The following is a 19,396-nucleotide window of genomic DNA, read 5'->3' as shown; positions in this document are numbered from 1 at the left end:
TGGCTGAGTGTGCTGGGTACCATGGGCTCCTGAGTGCCCATCTCTCACATTATGTCTCCTATAGCAACCCTCTGCTACTTAAAACATCAGTACTACTGCTTTAAGTTTACCAGTGATGTCCCCAGAAATTGGCCTTTACTAATGGCAATGTAGATAGTTAAGAATAGTGGGTTACTTAACAAATATACCATATAAAAGCTATTAAAAGTCTGGTGTAGAGGAAGCAAAATATCTCTATGCAAAATATCTCTATGCAAAATACTAAGATGAGATCTGGCTGCAGCATGCATCCAGCTGTCTTTTCCTTAGGCTCCTGTCTAGTACTATGTATGTGTTCAATTTTACATATTTCAGTATGAATTCATGCAGTTCACAGAAGGGAATGAAGCATGTGAAGTATTTGCTAGAGTGACGGGCTGGATTCCCAGCAGGAGGATCTGCAGAAATGCAAAAGGGCTCTTACAACTGTTTAAGCAAAAGCTGGGTTTGGCGATGCAAGTACAGCAAAAATCAGGTGCCTCCCCAAAAAATTGTCTTCACTGTTTACTTTGCACCATTCCTGAAGTAATAACACTTGTCTGCCCTGGTTAATGTTTTCTAGAGGACGCTCCACTTTCATAATGCTATTTAATGTATAAACAAGAGAGGGAACCGAAGAGTAGTCCTAGTGAAGACAGCAGGATCCTTGGAAGCTGCTGTAAGTAGTGATTATTTTTTTTTCCTATAAGGACTTCAAAAGTGTATCTTCTTGTTGCATGCAGTTGATTTTAAACCTTTCTTGGGGTTGTATCTTACATTGAAATCTGTCTTAGCAGTTGCTCCTGTAATGAAGAGGTTTTGATAGGGTCAGATGGACATAAAGGACACAGACATCACAATTTAGGCATGGAGTTGCCTGCACGCTGCCAGGTGGCTGTCAGGAGGAGGAGGAATCTAAAATCCAGAGTCGGGTGTCTAGCTGCATTGCAGGGAAGCAAAGTGATCTCTAGAGCCAGGAAATCCTAAGCATCTAAAAGCAGGTCTTTCCCATATATACCTCTTGCTAAAGGAGATAGACTCTGCTCCATTAAAAGCCTGAGGAAGGATGCTTAGAGCTTTTTTTTTTAATTATTTTTTTTTAAGGTATTGGTAATTCCTTTTAAGTAATTCTGGTGATTTTTATATTCAAGGTCTTAAAACATCTTTGCTTAGGGAATGGGTTATCTAAGGTGTGCTTCCCTTTTGCATGAGACATTTCCATATTGCTCTAAGCATCATCAAATTATAGGATCATTGACAGGAGAGAAAATGGTGTGGTCCACATGCTCAAGGGAGTGAAGATCACAGTAAGGTTAACATATGCATAGAGCCAGAGACTGGGCAGTGGTCAGGTGCACACTGGAAAGTAGAAACTGGCAGCCTGGTCTGATCTGTTCTTGGGACTGCTGCTGCTCTGTCCCACCCAACTGCCCTAACTACTCCACTGGTTCTGTTTTATCTTTTTTTTTTTTATCCTCTGGCCTCAGCGATGCTTCATCCTGAGCATATGCAGTAACTCAGGTTTGACAGCAAGTATTGATGGTGGTCTGGTAGGAGAGTGAAAGCTCACATTTCCAGGTAAAGGAGGCTTAGAAGTGGGTGATGCCATTCTTGGAGAATGTGGTTACCAAGTGAGATCTCCAATGCTAAGCTGTCTTGCAGAAAATAGATGACACTGGGAAAAGCTCTGTGAACAGTCACATACATTTCTAAATGATAGTGTAGATGATAGAATGATAGAAATGATAGAAACCAAATGATTGGGTTCTATGTTTCTGCTGCAAAAGGAATTACTTTTAATGAAATAGCCACAGTTGTTGGATTTTCTGCAGAATCCAGTGTACTTAGCTTGTACTTGCAATCTTCTCAGGGCCTCAGGCACAGAGGCATCAAAACTCTGAATCACAGGAGAAGTAAATGTCTAGCTGATCAGTCTGGAAAATCCCCTGAGTGTGTCCATGTGCTGCTGACAGTGGGCAATGCAGAGTTTGTGGTGCTCCTGTGAGTAGGTGGTTTGGGCAGTAGGCAGTTCTGGGCAGTAGACTTCTGAGGTCATTTTCTCACACACAGATGTTCCCAGTGAAGTCTTTCTTTTGTGACTTTTGTGTGTATTTTGAGGTGATTTATTTTTTCTTTTTTTTTTTTTTTTTTTTTTTTTAATATAGCCCTGAGTAGCTGAGATTAGTTCATCAGACACCACTTGCAGTGACAAGACTATGTCTTGATACCCTCACAGGGCACCTTTCAGAAAACAGATTTCTCAGCTTTCCTCATTTAGAAGCAATCAGGAGGGAAGCAGCACCATCTGGTGAGCAAACAGCTTTTCTGTTCCGTGCCTGCATCTGTTTCTGAGCAGTGCAAATTTTCATGCTGTCTGAAATGAGATTACCAGTGAGGTTCCCTTATAAGAATAGCATGGGATGACTGTTCATCTCCTGGGCTATTACAGTGGACTCTAATGGCAGAAAATTGTCTTCAGAATTGTCTCGCCAAATCACAGAGATAAAAATCAGTCCTAAAATGGATAAATAAGCTGTACCCACAAAGAAGCAAGTTTTGTCAGTCAGAAAACTTTATCCAGCTCACTTCGAGGACTTCTGGTGAAGTTATTCTGGGTAACTTCAGCTAATCCCATTTTTTTTCCATTTTCTTTCTAGGATACACAGTGCAAAATAAGTAGCTCCATTCTGGGTTGCATGGTAGGAAAGACTGTGTGATAGGGAAGAGGTAAGACGTTAAACAACTGCTATCACCAAATCTATTACAAATAAATTGCTTAAAGGAGCACTGTCCGCCAGGTGTTGGCATGCTCTTGTGTTATTGTCTGGTTTGATTGAAACCTCTTCATGAAACCGACCTTTTCTTGAATACCACAAATATATTGTAATTTTGTTACATAGACAAAGAGAATAAAAGAGAGCGGTAAATGGATTTCCTTCTGGGGGTATTCAACAAGTCAGTGTAAATCTGGAATTAGGATCGAAGAGTTTTTCGCTGCTACTCCAATGCTTATGGACAAAATATTTCTCTGGAAATCATACAGGTAAAGGTCTTAAAATAGGAAGCTTCCGGCAAAATTAGCCCCTTCAGATAGGGAATTCCGTAAGAGTGTTTTAGCACAGGTTCTCAGCTCTTTGCTTTTTAATAAATTGTTAGCAAGTATGCTTGGTACAAAAATCCCTCAGTCATTAGAACCATGTGAGAATCTGCATCTCCTGCTTCATACTGGAAGGATCTCTGTTGTCAATTTATCACTGGGTGTTCACTTGCTAACCTAGAAGCTATAATACTATTAAATGCAATAGCAAATATGAAGTTTGAAGTAACAATCTTCAATCATATTCTAAATTCCATTCTATATAATGCAAATTCTATTATAAAAGTACCTTTATGTTTCAAAGAAGGGCCTAATAGAGTGGGCCACTTGTACCTTTAAGTCTTAAATAACAAAGACCTCTATAGACTGCAGCTGTTGAGTCTTTTATAATCTTAAGACTTTAAAATCAACCATTATCAAGATTTTTATGAGAGCTGACTCATGAGTCTTGTGATTGGCCAGCACTGAGTAACGGATGATTCAGATTCAAATTGGATTTAATTATCTGTGAATTCAGAGCTGTAACAAAATGAGAATAATTCCATGAAAGTACATAAAGTAACCACAAAATGCAAACATGTCATAACTGTATAGAGAAAAAATATCAGGATAGGAAAAAAAACATTCAGAAGTCTGTAACCAATAATTTACAGAGCCTTTACAGCAAAACCATGGTATATCCGTTAGCTATAATTTTCAGGCCAGGTCAGTTAATTCCATGTCTACTTTGCATTCCAGATAAATAGAAATTGGCAGTTCAATGTGTATATAGAAAAGTCCATCTATCTGCTGTGTTTTGTAATAAATAATAAATGTGATGAGATAGAGAACAGGTGGTGACTTATGTTTAAAATGAAATGTTTCATTCTTTAGTATTCATGTTATTCTTATTAAATTGTGACTGCAGCTGAGTAAATAGTTTACAGTGAGTAATTTACCCAGAGGCAGCTTCTGAATCTGCCTGGGTATATTGAAATAGATTAGGTTCTGATGCTGTTTTTTGGAAGCTGCTTTCTTGTCAAAGTCTGACTAATATATTGGCTTACTGACACCAGTTTTAAATATTAAGAACTGGAGCTCTTATGTTGAATTACGGATAGCTAGATATATCAAAAGTATCATTTCATTGTCAAAATCAGAGGAGGCCAAACTATAATTTAAAACTACTGCGCAGAGTGATTGAAGAAAATGTAGTTACCAAGAACCCTTATGGTTCTTCCATTTGTCAGTAACACAGTAGGTGTTATTGCAAATAGGCCTGCTTCTTAGAAATACATATATCAAACATGTAAATGTTTGAATATTTGATTATAGCTCAAAGGTTTTGGTGTTCTTATTCAGGTCTAACTGTAACTGTGTATTCAACTACTAATACAGATTGCTCCCTTTGATGTTATGGAGAAAGCAGGGCCATGAGCTTCACTTTCTGAAGAGAGTCTCTCAAGCTGAATCATGCCAGAGCAGAAAAGGTGCAATTGATTTAATAGGTGCCTCCTAGCACAAGTTTTAGCAAATCTGGCTAATTATCTCCCCCAAATCCTTTGCAACTCTCTCACCCTTTCTTTGCCCTAGATTCCTACTCAGAAATGAGGCCCACTGGGACATTCATATCTGCATTTCCAAGGTCTCTTTGTAAGAGCTTATACAGTGCAGAGTGTCCGCTCTGCAAAGGAATGCAGCTACCACAGCCAAGAGTAACAGGTTGATAAATGTATTGCCCTTTGACCAGTACAGCATCTGATAAAAATAAGGCCTTGGTTTTGTTAATGTCATTGATTCCCTCTGCTATGCGGAAAATGACCCCACTTCAATGGTTTGGTTTGTTGATTAAGAGACAACACATTACTTCAGGTTCTTATTTAAACTGTTACATCATTTTCATTCAGAAAAAACTCCTATTCTTTAGAGACATAAGGCTTTATATTTGGTTTGCTACTGAAAAATGACCACTGTCATTTGTCCTCTCTTGAAATAGGATGGCTTATCAATCAGTCTGGCCAAAAGTTTATTTAAAGATTTCCTTCATGCCTGTTTGCTCAAATTCTGTCTGTATGTGGCTATTGCTTGCTGCCCACTTCCATGAACTTCCTCTTTCTCCTTTTACTCACAAAACACCCAGACTTCTATGATGCACATCCTAGGAATCATCTTAGACCATTAGTGGCAAAAGCACAGTGGTATCAAAGCCCTCCAGTGATTAGCCATGTGTGTTTTCCAGCAGGATATGCTCTGTACTCTGGCCTGCTGAGGGTGCTGTGTATTCAGCAAGTCCATGCTGAGTTTTGCCTTTGCAGGTATTTAGGGTGAGAGTGGCAGAAAGAGTTGGTGGACATTTGCCAGGAGGCCTGGGAAAATTAAAACCAAAAAAACCTGGCAAGAGTTGGAGAACATGGAAGCTGAATACAAAAGAAAGAGATTTCTTATTCAGTGGGAATGACAGAATAACTATTTCTACTTAATTAATTTACTTAGTAGTAGCTTCTCCTTTTTTTCCGTAGGATTTTAATACAAGAAGATGAAGATCACATTCTACATAAGTTTGCTACTGGCAGGCCTTCATGCTGTTTCCCATGGTCATCTCCCACCCAACCACCACAATGGACATGATCCAAATGAACCTAAGCACCATATGCATCATGCAGGTGAAGCGATTGCTTGCCTCAAACTAGTTCCAAACAATGCTGACTTTGCATTTCAATTTTTTAAAGAGATTATACTGGAGGTACCTAATAAGAATGCTTTTTTCTCCCCTGTAAGCATCTCCACTGCATTTGCAATGCTGGCCCTAGGGGCTAGATCAACCACTCAGACTCAGATCCTGGAAGGACTCTCCTTCAACCTTACAGAGATTCAGGAGAAAGAGATACAAGAAGGCTTCCACAACCTCATCCACATGCTGAACCATCCTGAGAGCAAAGTCCAGCTCAACATGGTGAATGCCATCTTTCTAACAGATAAGCTGAAACCTCTAAAAAAGTTTTTAGATGATGCCAAAGCTCTTTATCAGCTGGAGGCTTTTACCACTGACTTTAACAATCCCAGGGAAGCTGAGAAGCAAATCAATGATTATGTAGAGAGGAAAACACATGGAAAAATTACTAATTTGGTCAAGGACATGGATCCACAGACTGTAATGCTTCTGGGTAGCTTCGTTTTCTTTAAAGGTAAGTCCTTTAAGATTCACATTCACATACTTTATTCTTATCAACAGATCTAATGTCAGCTACCTCTTTTTAAAATGGGCCTGGGGAAAATTTCTTATGTTCTTTGCTGGGCCAGAAGAGGCCCTAATGGTGTAGTGAAGAAAGTGGAGAGGTGCCAGGACCCCACTCGGCATGGGGAGGCAGCTGGGGAGCACACAGGCTTGGTTCTCTTTGTGGCAGTCACAGGAGCTCTGCTGGAAGCCATAGCCTCCCATGCAGCCTGAGCTGGCTTTCATAGATTTAGATGTAACTCTGATTGCCCCATGTTCCTCTAATTTTCTGTAAAGGCGCTGAGAAGCATGCATGACCTAATCCTTTTAATGCCTTTATTGAAAAGTATGCATGATTCAGTGGCCTAATTTACTACATACTTGAGTTTTTTTCCTATCAGAGTCCTTTATGTATACACACTAACCTACTTATATATGGAAGAAGCTAGTGATGAACAGTGGAGGACATTTTAAGGATCAAAGTAGAAACAAAGTGTATTTCTGATGTGGGTTAGATGATGTGCTCTTAAACCTGACATAACAGCACTCAGATATGAGATTCTACATTAATTTTATCTACAAATTGAGGACTATGATTAAAGTCAATAGAAATGAAATGCATACAGTATGTATATATACAGATGGTGTCAGGAAAGCCCTTAAATGACAGCTTACAGGAAGGCCACTTAGATCACCTGAATAGAAATGTAGTAATAGGTAGTAAAAAAAATGCCTAATTAGTTCATTACTAGCATCTGAAAAATAAACTGAAATTGGAATCTAGTGCACTCTTTTGACCAGGTTCTTGCCTTACTGTGATATACATTTTAAAACATTATGTTGAAGATTTTGAATTTAACAAATGGAGCAATAGGTGACTATTATTCCTAGTGATATAAAATTCAATTTATTATGTCATGGGATATTCAGTTGCATTCTTCTTCTCTGTATCAGGCAACTGGGAAAAGTCTTTTAAACCAGAGCATACTGAAGAAAGGGAGTTCTTTGTGGATGCTGAAACTACTGTGAAAGTCCCCATGATGCACCAGACAGGAAGGTTTGACTTCTATTTTGATGAGGATCTGTCATGCACTGTGGTCCGGCTTCATTATAATGGGAGTGCTACTGCATTTCTGGTTCTGCCAGCAAAAGGCAAAATGAAGCAGTTAGAACAAACTCTGGTCAAGGAAACCATCCAGGAATGGTCAGACCGTCTCTTCAAGAGGTAATCTTTTGCCAGTCAGCTGCAGCAGCACCTATATTTATAGTCCTTTTTTTTTTGGGGGGGGGGGGGGAGTGTAAACATTATGAACTTGCTGATTCTGGGAAATGAGTGGGTTATTTTTGGCTCGTGCACCCTATCTGTAAAAATCGTGCAGCTGGTTGGTATTTAACTATTCTTTTGTTGATGCCTGAGTGACTTGCTCTTCACCCCGTCAGAGTGGAGACCATACTGATGAGCTCCCAGGAGTCCTGAACAGCAAGCCTAGATTGATGTTTCTAAAATAGTCCATTGACTGAGTGGGAAGGTGGCAATTCTAAACCAAATCTTCTATACTGAGGTTTCAGCTAATGTGCTTTACTTCTTATATGTCACTGGCACACTGTGACTCAGACATATGTATAAACCTTAAATAAACCATAACTTGAACAATTTGTAGTAATGCATACATATGTAATATGTCCTACGCAAGTATCTTCCTTACAAGAACCATTGCAGCACATAGTGTCTGTTAGAACAGGCTAGTGATTAATTGTGGCTGTCCTGATTTTCTGGCATTTTCGTTTTGAAACTATAAAAATCTAATGAGGTTTTGTTAGCTCCTACCATTGACACTCACATCAGCTGACACATTTTACAACCTTGTTTGTAAAGGTTTTGAGAAGGAGGATATCTTAGCACCAGTAGATGAGTAATATCAAATTAATATGTGCCTTATTTACCAAGCTGTGCCCTGATTCATAATTAATAAGGCAGTGCAGTTCACACCCATGATTCTTGATGCATCATTACAGAAATGCCAGCACGGTTAATAAAAATATAATGGGTAGCAAACTGGATATGAACTAATAACATGAGGCCTCAAATATGAAAAATAAAAATGTATAATTTTCTTCCTGCAAAACCAGGAAGATCTTTATCTAAATGAATTCTCGGTGCAAGTTCCTCCAAGATCAACATAGGAATGAGTTTTTTCAAAACCAAATGGCAATTTCAGTTCTGCTATTATGCTGATGCGAGCACTAATACACTTTGTCCCATCATCTTCTAATGCACGGGGCAGTATCACATAAACGTTACAGCAGTGCAGTTTGGATCCTGCATGTTTTGCTGTTCAACCCAGTATGTCTCTGGGCAAGACAGCAAAAGACTTCAGCTACCTAAAGGGTAATCACTGCAGCATGTGACTTGAAGGCTCTGAGGTTCCCTAGACAGTGCATGAAGAGAAATTAAACAGAAAGCATACTAAGCAGGAGCTGCCTACAGATACCTCCCAGTCAAAGGCAAACTCGATCATGGCCAGCCCATGGGAGGAAGATGACAAGTAGAGAATAGGGTGTCCAAAGCAGTAGGCAGCAGGGCACTGGAGCCATGCCAAATAACACAGTTATGCCAGACACACTGTTTTGCTCTAAAGTGCTGGGATTTGCCACAGTACTCCCCACTTCCCTGTGCCACACTTCAGGTCTCCAACTGCTCGAGCAACATGGGCTGCCACCTACACACCTCATCTTCTCTGGCTCTAAGGGAGGGCTCTCATTACTGTCCTCATTTTCAGAATGCTCTCAGATTTGCTGAAGCAAAACACCAAATAGATATTACTGTTATGATGATGATGAATGATGGTGCCTGTATCACCATGAGAATATGCACCAGCAATTGAATTAGTTCTCACACTCAGGGTCCAATCCTCTGGGATTTGGCACTTGTGAGAAGTACACATTTCTCTTACTATCATTTACCTAGGCGAAAAATCCTTTTCACCACCTTTTGTGTTTATCTTCTGTCTAACAGACTGCTGAGCCTCTACTTCCCCAGGTTCTCTATTTCCGGGAGCTATGAAATAACAAATATGCTTAGCAAGATGGGAATTGTGGATGTGTTCACTGACCAGGCAGATCTCTCTGGCATCACTGGCACCCCAGATCTAAAGGTTTCAAAAGTAAGTCCATGGCTGTTTGCCCTCTCCTTTCTTTCACAAACATGCAGGAAAACCCTTCTGTAGTAGCATCTAGAAACACCAGCTAAATACAACTCCCAAATTCCCAGCTTGCCTGCAGATAGGCTCACCCTGGCTTCAGCCTGCAAGCTTACAAGGAGTTTAGTCCTCAAGGACGGTGGAGATTGTATTAGTTTGATGCACGTCTGTTTTTTTCAAAGACTAGTATCAGCCAAGATTTCATGGACAGTATCTGGAACATGAAAGGAACATCAACCTCTGGCTCCTCGAGGGGATCCACTAATGCTCCCAAACACACATTCTTTATCCAATCTTTTAAACAAATGAAAAATAGTCTGGGGCTTTTTTTGAGAGAGAGTTCTGTAGCTCTGTCTTGGTTCTCTTTTAAAGTAGCCATGACTACAACAACACGCTCACACCTCTGCTACCTCTGATCACTTTCAGAGGATCCTACAAAAGCAAGCCTGCTTTAAAAGGATCTGATTCATTTCTCAGGTGGCTGTTCTCTGCCCAGAATGACTGCCTCTTTTCTTTCTTCCTAGGTTGTTCATAAGGCTTCTCTGGATGTTGATGAGAGAGGTACTGAGGCAGCAGCAGCAACTGCTGCTGAAATAATGACAATGTCTCTTCCTCCAGTCATTGAATTCAACCGTCCCTTCCTCATGCTGATTTTTGATAGAGATACAAACAGTACCCTCTTCATAGGAAAAATAGTTAACCCAGCTATCACTAGCTGAAGTGACATATGAGCTCTGCTTGTTGTTACTGATTAAAGAAGATGTGAAACTGCATGACATGATTTATTTTCATTTGTACCAGCTTAGTATGTGGCTCTTTTTTAGCAAGAGTTTTTATTCTATGCCGTTATAAAAAAAATATTGATACTGACCATGACAGTTCCTCAAGAGGAAGCAAGGAAATTGTTTTAAATTCACCTAGCAAAGAATGCCTCTTTTGCTTGATTGAAAGCCAAGGTAAGACCTAAGATTTGCCAGCATTCAGAGAGAGACACCTGAATTACACTGGAAAACTCCTGCTTAATATGTGGTTGTCAGTCAAATGACAGATAAAATGATTAACACTCTTGCAAACAAAGCAGAAATGGCTGTAATTTACCATAAGTAAGTAAACAGGGGATGGGAAGAGTTGGATCAACAATGCAGGGTCATGGGAAACAGAAGCTTCTAATGGAAACAGTACTGGGGATGTCTTCAACAGAGAAAGATATCTGCTTTCTCCACCAGACACCTTTTATCATTTTTGGTATTAATCTAGCAGCAAATATTCCTGAGTTTCTTGCAGCTCGAAACAGAGCAGGAGGATCAAATCCACTCTTGAACCTGAAGACTTTCAACCACATATTGATAAGTTGATGGACTTATATATGGCCCATGCAAGTAGCTGACTTCTCATACATGTATCCATCAGTAGTCAAAAGGAGGATGTAGCTGGATGGGCACATGAAGTAATTGGATGGCAATTACACAAGCATACCATCAGCTTTGTGGAAAACATATAACGAGGGTCTATAAAATGGTAAATACTTCAAGTTCTGCCCTCTTACAGCTGAAAAAGTAGGTAGTGAGCACCCACTAAGCAGATAGCCTGACTCAGGGGGTAGGAGGCACCCGGGTAGGACTTAGAGCAGCTTGAGGGCTGTCTAGTAACCACTTTCAACAGACCTGCCTTGGCAACAGGTACCAGAAAGTGCACAGTTGACCCTTTCTTCCCTACAGTTGTGTTTTTGGAAGGAGATGAAATGATGTCATGGCACTGGGACTCACATTGCAAGGAGTCAATCAACTTGGGAAGCTAACACAACCTCAGCAAGGTCTTGTGTGCCTTCTGTGAAATTAACAGCAAGTGTGATTTTATCAATCTGGTGCAAAGCACTGTCCACTTTCACAGTCAAAAGGAAAACTTCCTTTCTGCTCTGTGGTCTTAGTAAAAAGTTTCTGTTAACTCCCATACATGGTGCTTGACAGTGTTTTTTGACTAAACAGATACAGTCTCTATATAGACAACAACTCACAGACATTGATGGCAGGACTCCCAGTGAAAAGAATGCATGTGCACCACATCATCTTCTCAGTTTCCTCCTGCACTTACCTCCCTCTGTTTTGGTGGCTTTACAGCCTGGCATTGCATCGATAGGGTCAGTCTAAGTCGTTATGGTTCGTACTGTTAAGTGTTGTTGGACAACAGGCATTCAGCAAAGCAATAGCAAAACCTTTAGGGATCAGAAAGCTCAGAAGTGAGATCCTTAGCTATATGTTGAATTTCCTAGAGTCACACCAATTTGCACCAGTTGAAAAATTTGCATAATTCATTTTAGTAGAGCGACCCTCAGTCTACATGAAGAGATGGAGAAGAAACAGGTCCCAGATGCAGTTATCTGGGGCAGCTGCAGGACTAAATATTGCTCACTCACTTGCAAACCATTCTGGAGTGGCTGGAGACACATACATAGAAATACAGCATAGTAGGAGTGTCGTGGTTTAAACCCAGTCAGGTAACTCGTTCATTCACTCCCCCCCCTTCCTTCCCTCCCCCTACTCCCGGAGGGACGGAGAGGAGAATCGAAAAGAATGAAACTCCCACGGGTTGAGATAAGAACAGTTTAGTAACTAAGGTATAACACAAACCACTACTGCTACTGCCAATATTAACAATGATGAAATAACAAGGGAATACATCACCTCACCACCAGCCAACTGATAACTCGCCCCCCCCCCAGCCCGACGAAGCTCTGACCCATACCTCCTCCAACCCTGCAGTCTCCCAGCCCTTCCGGCTAACTCTCTGTTACATCCCGGGCATGACGTGCTGTGGTATGGAATACCTCTTTGGTCAGTTTGGGTCAGGTGTCCTGTCTCTGCTTCCTCCCGGCTTCCCCTCCTCCCTGGCAGAGCATGAGGCTCACAAAGTCCTTGGCCAAACCAAAACATCCTTGTTATCAGCTCTGTTCCCAAGCCGAAAGTCAAAACACTGCACTGCATCAGCTACTAAGAAGGAGAAAAATGACTGCTACTGCTGAACCCAGGACAAGGAGGAAAATATCTCCTATGTGGTTCTGTGGCAGATTTGAAGACTAAGAGCTTTTGGAGGTTGTTAATCCATAATTTGGAAAGGAGACACCTTTCTTTCCTATCTTCAGTATCTTGGTGCTCTAACAAACACACGCCCCCTTCAGGAAGCAGGATATGGAATTTTATTTTCCTCCTATATTCCAAGAAAATGAGCCCACAGGGCCAGGAGATAGGCACAGAGGCAGACATACTGCCACTCAGAACAGGCACTTCACAGCTCATGTTTCCCCTCTCACTGCATCTCCTATATTATTTCTTTGTGTTTGTGAAATGTGTTGGAGAGGGACAGTGAGTGAAGTGTTACCTGTGTGCTGGCCATGCGGAGAGGAGGGATGTCTGCTGTTCCCACAGGGGATTTCCTGCCAATGTCAAGATCAGCTTCTGAGAGCCATCTGCCAGACTTGCTCATCAGGCAACAGCTCCTGCTGTATTGACATAGCGTTGTGATTTTTCACTGCAGGATATGCCAGCCAGTGTTGAAGAAGAGACAGGCACGACACTCACTTAGCACAAAAGAGCAGCAGGCAGCTTGCTCCCTGCCTGCATCTGTGCTGTACTACACTGCTTGTTATGTGGCCCATTCTCATCTCTGCCCCCATTCACCAAGTCCTACTTTCCTAATCCTGATCTCGTCGCTGCAAGCAACACTAAACAGATTTTTCCCTATTAAGCTCACTCTTCACATTTCTTTTTCACAGCTTCCCACTCTCCTGCTGCAGACTGACGTGTTATCCCTCCCACCCACCATCACCATTTGTTTGTGCAGGAGGTGGATGCTGCCAGCTTGGCTGTGCACCTGCTCCACCATAAGGTTTTACTTTTCTCCTTCCCAAAAAAATAGAGGGTGGGAGGTTCATTGCCTCCCACAGGGCACTCATAGATCAGCAGGGAAGGCTGGGCAGAAAGGCAAGATTTTAGGTCACTGAGCTATTCCACGTTGATGTGATAAGCAATGTGTGGATATTAACGAGCCACAGGTGCATCTCAAGAGCAGTTAAGTACCAGGTCCATTAGCTGTTGATACAGCTGACACAGTTATAGAGCGTGAGAATAGGTGATCCCAGGTTTGGGCAACCTGTTTATCATGTAGCCAAGCAGAGGGACCCATTTCATTGATGGCATTAGAGTTATGTCATCAGCTGTAACTTGAGAGCCAAGTACCACATCCCAAGACTGCATCAGCCTTCCTGGCTCACACACTCTCTCTAGAAAGAGGCATTTGGGGTATGTTTTGCTCTTTTCTCACCATCATCCAAAGCTGTACCTGGAGAAGGGAACCAAAACTCATCTCACTTCCCATCCCATGTCCTTCACCCCCCCTACAAAGAAGAATCAAGGGAGAAACTCCCCATTTACACTTCAGGCAGGTTCAATCTGATAGTTGTGTTCAGCATGAAGAAAGGCATGGATCAGCATAGCCTTTAGCTTTGCTAGTATAGGAGTGTTGTGGCTTGTAACACAGCTACCTGCTTTAAGCTAACAGCACAGCACTTGGGTCTCTGCTCTTGTCAGGCTTTGCTTGGACTTGTCCTGGCCTGCCTGGGTTTTGTTTAGCTTCTTTGTTTGTAACAGTAATTATCCAGCAATCAGGTGCTATTACCTAGTTTGTGGTTTGTTTTTTTTTCTTAACTTTATACAATCATATGGTATAACATTTATATATTGTTACATGTATAGACATTTCTGTACCTAGAGGTATGAAGAACAAGCAGTTATTCTGCATAGACTGCAGTGTCTATGGCTCTAGAATGAAAAATAAAGGAGTACAGGCATGGCAGGATGATAGCAGGGGATTGAGAGCACAGGCATAGGGTGATACTGGAAGCCTTGGGGCTATAAAAAGCTCACCAGGGCTAAGTTACTGGTCATCAAAGGACTGCAGTCTTGGGAGCTGGCTAAAACCAGTTTCAGAGATAACTAGGATAGCAGAGATTGAGTTTCCAGTGTATGTAAAACATAACACAGTTAGTAATGTGGACCTGTGAACCAATGAAGGAAGGGAAAGGGGTAGAGCATGTGAGTAAACGTATAAAAATGACCCCAGGCAGACCCCAGAGCGCAGCTTGCACCCACCACCCTCATACTCCTCCTGGCACAGATGCAGGATGTGACTGTCCTGCTGTCCCCTTTCCTTTGTGCTGAAGCTGTTGACCTGAGGAACCAATGGGACAAAAGTTAAGCATAAAACCACAGAATGGGGAAAATACAAAAAAGTTTGTGTGTTAATTTTAACTATGTATAATCTGAACTGCAAGTCTTAGTATTGTAATCACACTAATAATCCTTGGGTGAGACTCTTAAGATTTAAAATATACTACTAACAAATTCTCATCTTTGCATACAGGCATGTTTCTTTTACCAGAACAGGATTTTGAGTACAAGAAATTGGTGGGAATTCAAGCCAGCTACTCTGTTTCTTGGATACAAATAAAATAGTAATATCAGTGAGTCCCATACATACCTGCATAGCACCAATGGATAGAACAGCCTTACTTCTTCATTGCTTCCTATATGCAATATGAAAATACCCCATACAGTGCAAGGTAATCTCTGAAATGAGTGGATCTGGAGGAGGAGCATGACCAGAACCCTGTCCTTTCAAGAAGAGACAGTGCTGCCAGAAAATATAGTGCTCCCCTGACTGAGACTCAAGTTGGTGGCTATTGCAGGCCACAGATATGAACAAGCATGTCTAATATCTCACTTGCTCTCTGTCATCATAATTACTGCAGGATGTCAGAGATGCTAAGGTAGACCCCAGGGCTGGGGAAAATGGGAACGTTCACCATGAAGGCACCAACACCTGCTACCCATGGCTGTCTACAGCTTTTCTTCCCTCTACCAAGTGACACCTGAAGGGCTGACATATCACACACAAAGATGTATCAGTGACAACAGACATGTACAGCACATCTCTTTGGCAAAAGGGGAAAGCAGCTGGCAAGGAGCCCCAGGGCACACCAAGGACCTCTAGGGACCTTTGCCTGGCCTGCCTTCTCATCAAGACCCCTTCCACATGTTGGACCACAGGGCTTCTAGCTCTTGCTCACAGGTGGGGGAAGGCTGGCACAGGACTGTGACATGACCTCTCCATGTCATGGAAGGACAAGATCTGCGCAGCAGAGGGAGGACACCCAGACCACCCTCACTCCCTCTGGGTTCAAGGGGACACCCCCTCGCAGGAGGCTGTGTCCCACAGCCTAGGGACATTCTGGGTGACCACTCCAGGGCTAACAGGCACCCCTCCGCTCTGCTGAGGTGGCCAGAGGACACCTGTCCCATGGAAAATATTTCAAACAGCTTTGTGAGTCTGGAAACTGAGGAAGGCAGTACAACAGGCATCAGTATGACTCCCTTTTCTTTGCCTCCTTATCTTACCTGACTGTTACTCAGTCACTAGACATTTAGCAACTTGACCAAAAGCACTTTTTTTTTTTTTTTTTTTACTGCATAGCCATAGGAAATAAGATTTCATCATTATTTATTCTGTCTTATCTTCAGTAACTGAGCCAATCAGCTGCAGGTTAGTGGAAGGCATCGGCATGCCTCGACTCACTGGCAAGGGATAGTAGCTCTTCAAGAGGAGGAGAAATCACAGCTAAAATCTCTAGTGGGTTGGTTTCTTCATGGTCACTTGGAAAAAACTATTAAAAAACAAATCTTCCCAGGTGTAAAAGACTGTGACTGTCCTTCTGTGACAGCTACACAGAAGCTGCTATGGCAAAACCCATGTGTGCTCATTCACATGTGTCAGAATCACCGCTTCCAGAGTGACCAGACTCCAACCAGAGCTGTCATTGAAACATACAGTTTTGTTGGTGTTGGGGCACTGATGACTATCAGCATTTTCAAGGACAGTTTGTTGCAGGCCAGGTGTGAACATGGTTGTGCATCTTATCGGTCATAGGAGACCAATGTGAGAATCTGGTTGTGTTTGTTGATCTATCTCCAGGCAATTTGAGTATATGGATTTGAAGTACTCATGTTATGGCTGGATCTAGTTCTATCCATTGTTTTATATCCCTGGGTTTGCTATGTTGGTATTTTCTCTACACAGAGAATCTATTTGTTGGCTAAATGATACAGCTGAGAGATTATCAGACTCCCTAGTATGTTGAAATAGCTGGCTTCAAAGTGAGGGAGATAACTGTTTAACTAACATAACATATTTGGCCACAGGTAAAAGTCTAGCATGACTTAATATTTGTATAACATCCAAAACTTTAACTAAAGCTTTACAAATATATACTGGAGGGATTTACTTTCAATATATTCTCAAAATATATCCTGAGTTCCTCACACATTAGTGAGGAAAAGATACACTTCCTGAGCAGCTTTACAGTGGCAATGAGCTCAGCCTGCCACACCGGGCAATGAGGGCGTGGCCATCTTTGTAGCCCACTGGCATCAGTCAGGGATGCATGGCAGACTCAGCAGTCTTCCTAAACAGGCAGATCTCATATACATTACTTCTCAAGAAGTCAGCTTCCCCTGGTCACAGAAGAAAACCTTTCCAATTGTTCCAGGGTTTAGTAACACAAAGTTCAAGAAACAAAGGGTGTGTTTAATCTGGTGGTTGCAGAAAAGTTCAGCCTCCCTGGTTAGCATGGGAGGCCAGCTCACTCTGCTTTTTCCCATGGCCACCAGGGCTGACAATGTTGGGGATAAGCCTGATTCTGTGTGAGGCCACTTATGTTGAGAAATCAGGGACATCCCTACAGTGAAGGCTGAGGATAAACAGGACCTTGGGTGGAAGGAGTGACAGGGTTGTGGCTCCCAAACTCACTGCCAAGCGGAGAGCTGCTGACCATGAGGCAAGAGTTCCCATGTCATCCACACTGGGCCCCTGCCTGTGCTGTCCTTCCTCAGGTAGCACACGGGGACAGCAGAGGAAGCTGTTCCCTTTAACCTGATACAAATAAAACCCACGTATTTCAGATATAGCAACTGGGATCACTGTATCATTGCAGAATCAAAAATAGACACTTCAGGACAGCAGGCACATCTTGTTTTAGCTAGGCTCTGCCGACTGTGTATATCAAATTGTAACTAATGCAGGTTATATTTACCAGCACAGAGTACAATGACTTGTGGAGTGCTTCAGAAAGAGGTGACTCTTACACCACATACAGACGGAGAAGTGACCAAGACTCTGTGACAAGGCTGTCCCATCAGCTCCGGGCCTGTTCTCTTGGTGTCCTAGCATTTAGCTGTGTTCAGTGTTACTGTATTTCTTTCCTGCAGATGAATTCACACAGAAATGCACATGCACACACACATGCTCATCTTTGGTGTATGTTTTGGGAACACAAATGCATTAACCACTGTTGTTATAATTAAACCAAATCACTCTATAGCAGATTGTGGCTAAGACACTCTCAATGAGTCATAGAGATTCTATGAGAAAATGCTTTGCTAGCTTATATCTTTTTTTTTTTCCAGTCTCTCAGGGTAAATTTAAGATAACCTTTATGTTTGCATTGCAGTGAGCATGCTGACTTTGCATACTTCTTCCACCGCCACACCCTGTTGCTTGATTTTAAACTGGGAGACAAATCTCTGGGCAAAGAATCCATTGCACAGCTTATTTTTATTTTCAGCAGAAGTCATTTCATGAGTGCTTAGGACCAAATTTCCAGCCTGGATTCAACTTTTCCTTTTGCAGCTTATCTTGTTTGCTTACAGGCTTTCATGCTTCAGACTGGCCTCAACACCTGCATCCATTGCATCTGCTTGAACTAGATGTGCCGTTTACCAACATAAACTGCAGCATGTGCATGATTAATTACTAAATTGGTCCTCCTTGCCTGAGCAAGGACAGTTAAAACAACAGCCTGCTCAGTGAAGTAATATGGTTATGTCATTATACAATTGCTTCCTACAGAGACTGTTTATGCCACTTTCCTTGGGCAGCATGAGTCTCTCACTGGCCCAGCTCTCAGTGAGAACTCAAAACCCATCACACTATGGCAGGTCTGGGCACACCTAGGGCGAGAACCGCTCTGTTAGGTAAGCATAGGAGTCACACAGACGCAGCAGGGTGATACACCTACTTCTGTGGTTCTGACTAGCAGCAGCAGTTATGAGTTTTCAAGGCCTCACATGTTGAATTTTGGTCAAAAAGGCAGAAACAGCTGTGTTAATTTAAAAAAAATCACATTACCTTCACATTAATACTGCATGCACACAAGAGCAAGGTTCTCCTGTTATATGAAGGATTAGTTTAAAGCCATATAGCTCTAAAGTAAAATGTTTCTGTACAGAAACTTTTGTTCTTTCATAGAATCATAGAATAGTTAGGGTTGAAAAGGACCTTAAGATCATGTAGTTCCAACCCCCCTGCCATGGGCAGGAACACCTCACACTAAACTATGTCACAAAAGGCTCTGTCCAACCTGGCCTTGAACACCACCAGGGATGAAGCATTCACAACTTCCCTGGGCAACCCATACCAGTGCCTCACCACCCTTACAGGAAAGAATTTCCTCCTTATATCCAATCTAAACTTCCCCTGTTTAAGGTTTAACCCATTACCCCTTGTCCTGTCACTACAGTCCCTAATGAAGAGTCCCTCCCCAGCACCCTTATAGGCCCCCTTCAGATACTGGAAGGCTGCTATGAGGTCTCCACGCAGCCTTCTCTTCTCCAGGCTGAATAGCCCCAACTTTCTCAGCCTATCTTCATACAGGAGGTGCTCCAGTCCCCTGATCATCCTCGTGGCCCTCCTCTGGACTTATTCCAACAGTTCCATGTCATAAGAAATTCCTTATTTGTGTCCTAGGTTCAGCAGCAGCAGTCATTTTTTCTCCTTCTTAGC

The 19,396-nt window shown here is 42.1% G+C and overlaps 1 protein-coding gene across 4 annotated transcripts; it reads left to right on the top strand.

Annotated features, from left to right (window-relative positions):
• The first annotated feature begins 615 nt into the window (after positions 1-615).
• LOC130601361 (alpha-1-antiproteinase 2-like) lies at positions 616-10,279 on the top strand. Of its 4 annotated transcripts, none has more exons than XM_057413367.1 (6): positions 616-697; positions 2,676-2,745; positions 5,614-6,279; positions 7,263-7,533; positions 9,325-9,472; positions 10,033-10,279. In XM_057413367.1, the coding sequence occupies exons 3-6, from the start codon at positions 5,631-5,633 to the stop codon at positions 10,225-10,227; spliced, it is 1,263 nt and encodes a 420-aa protein (XP_057269350.1). In that variant the 5' UTR covers positions 616-697; positions 2,676-2,745; positions 5,614-5,630; the 3' UTR covers positions 10,228-10,279. The 4 variants fall into 4 exon arrangements, with proteins under 4 accessions (XP_057269350.1, XP_057269352.1, XP_057269351.1 ...); XM_057413368.1 differs by lacking the exon at positions 616-697 and adding an exon at positions 2,308-2,326; XM_057413369.1 differs by lacking the exon at positions 2,676-2,745 and having other exon boundaries at positions 620-697.
• Positions 10,280-19,396: the final 9,117 nt, after the last annotated feature.

This window comes from Pezoporus wallicus, unplaced genomic scaffold, assembly GCF_028554395.1.
Source record: "Pezoporus wallicus isolate ANWC-B61680 ecotype Strahan unplaced genomic scaffold, APGP_CSIRO_Pwel_v1 contig_3017, whole genome shotgun sequence".
NCBI lineage: Eukaryota > Metazoa > Chordata > Aves > Psittaciformes > Psittacidae > Pezoporus > Pezoporus wallicus.
Note: the sequence above shows the minus strand (reverse complement) of the source record. Positions and strands in the feature narration are given on the sequence as shown.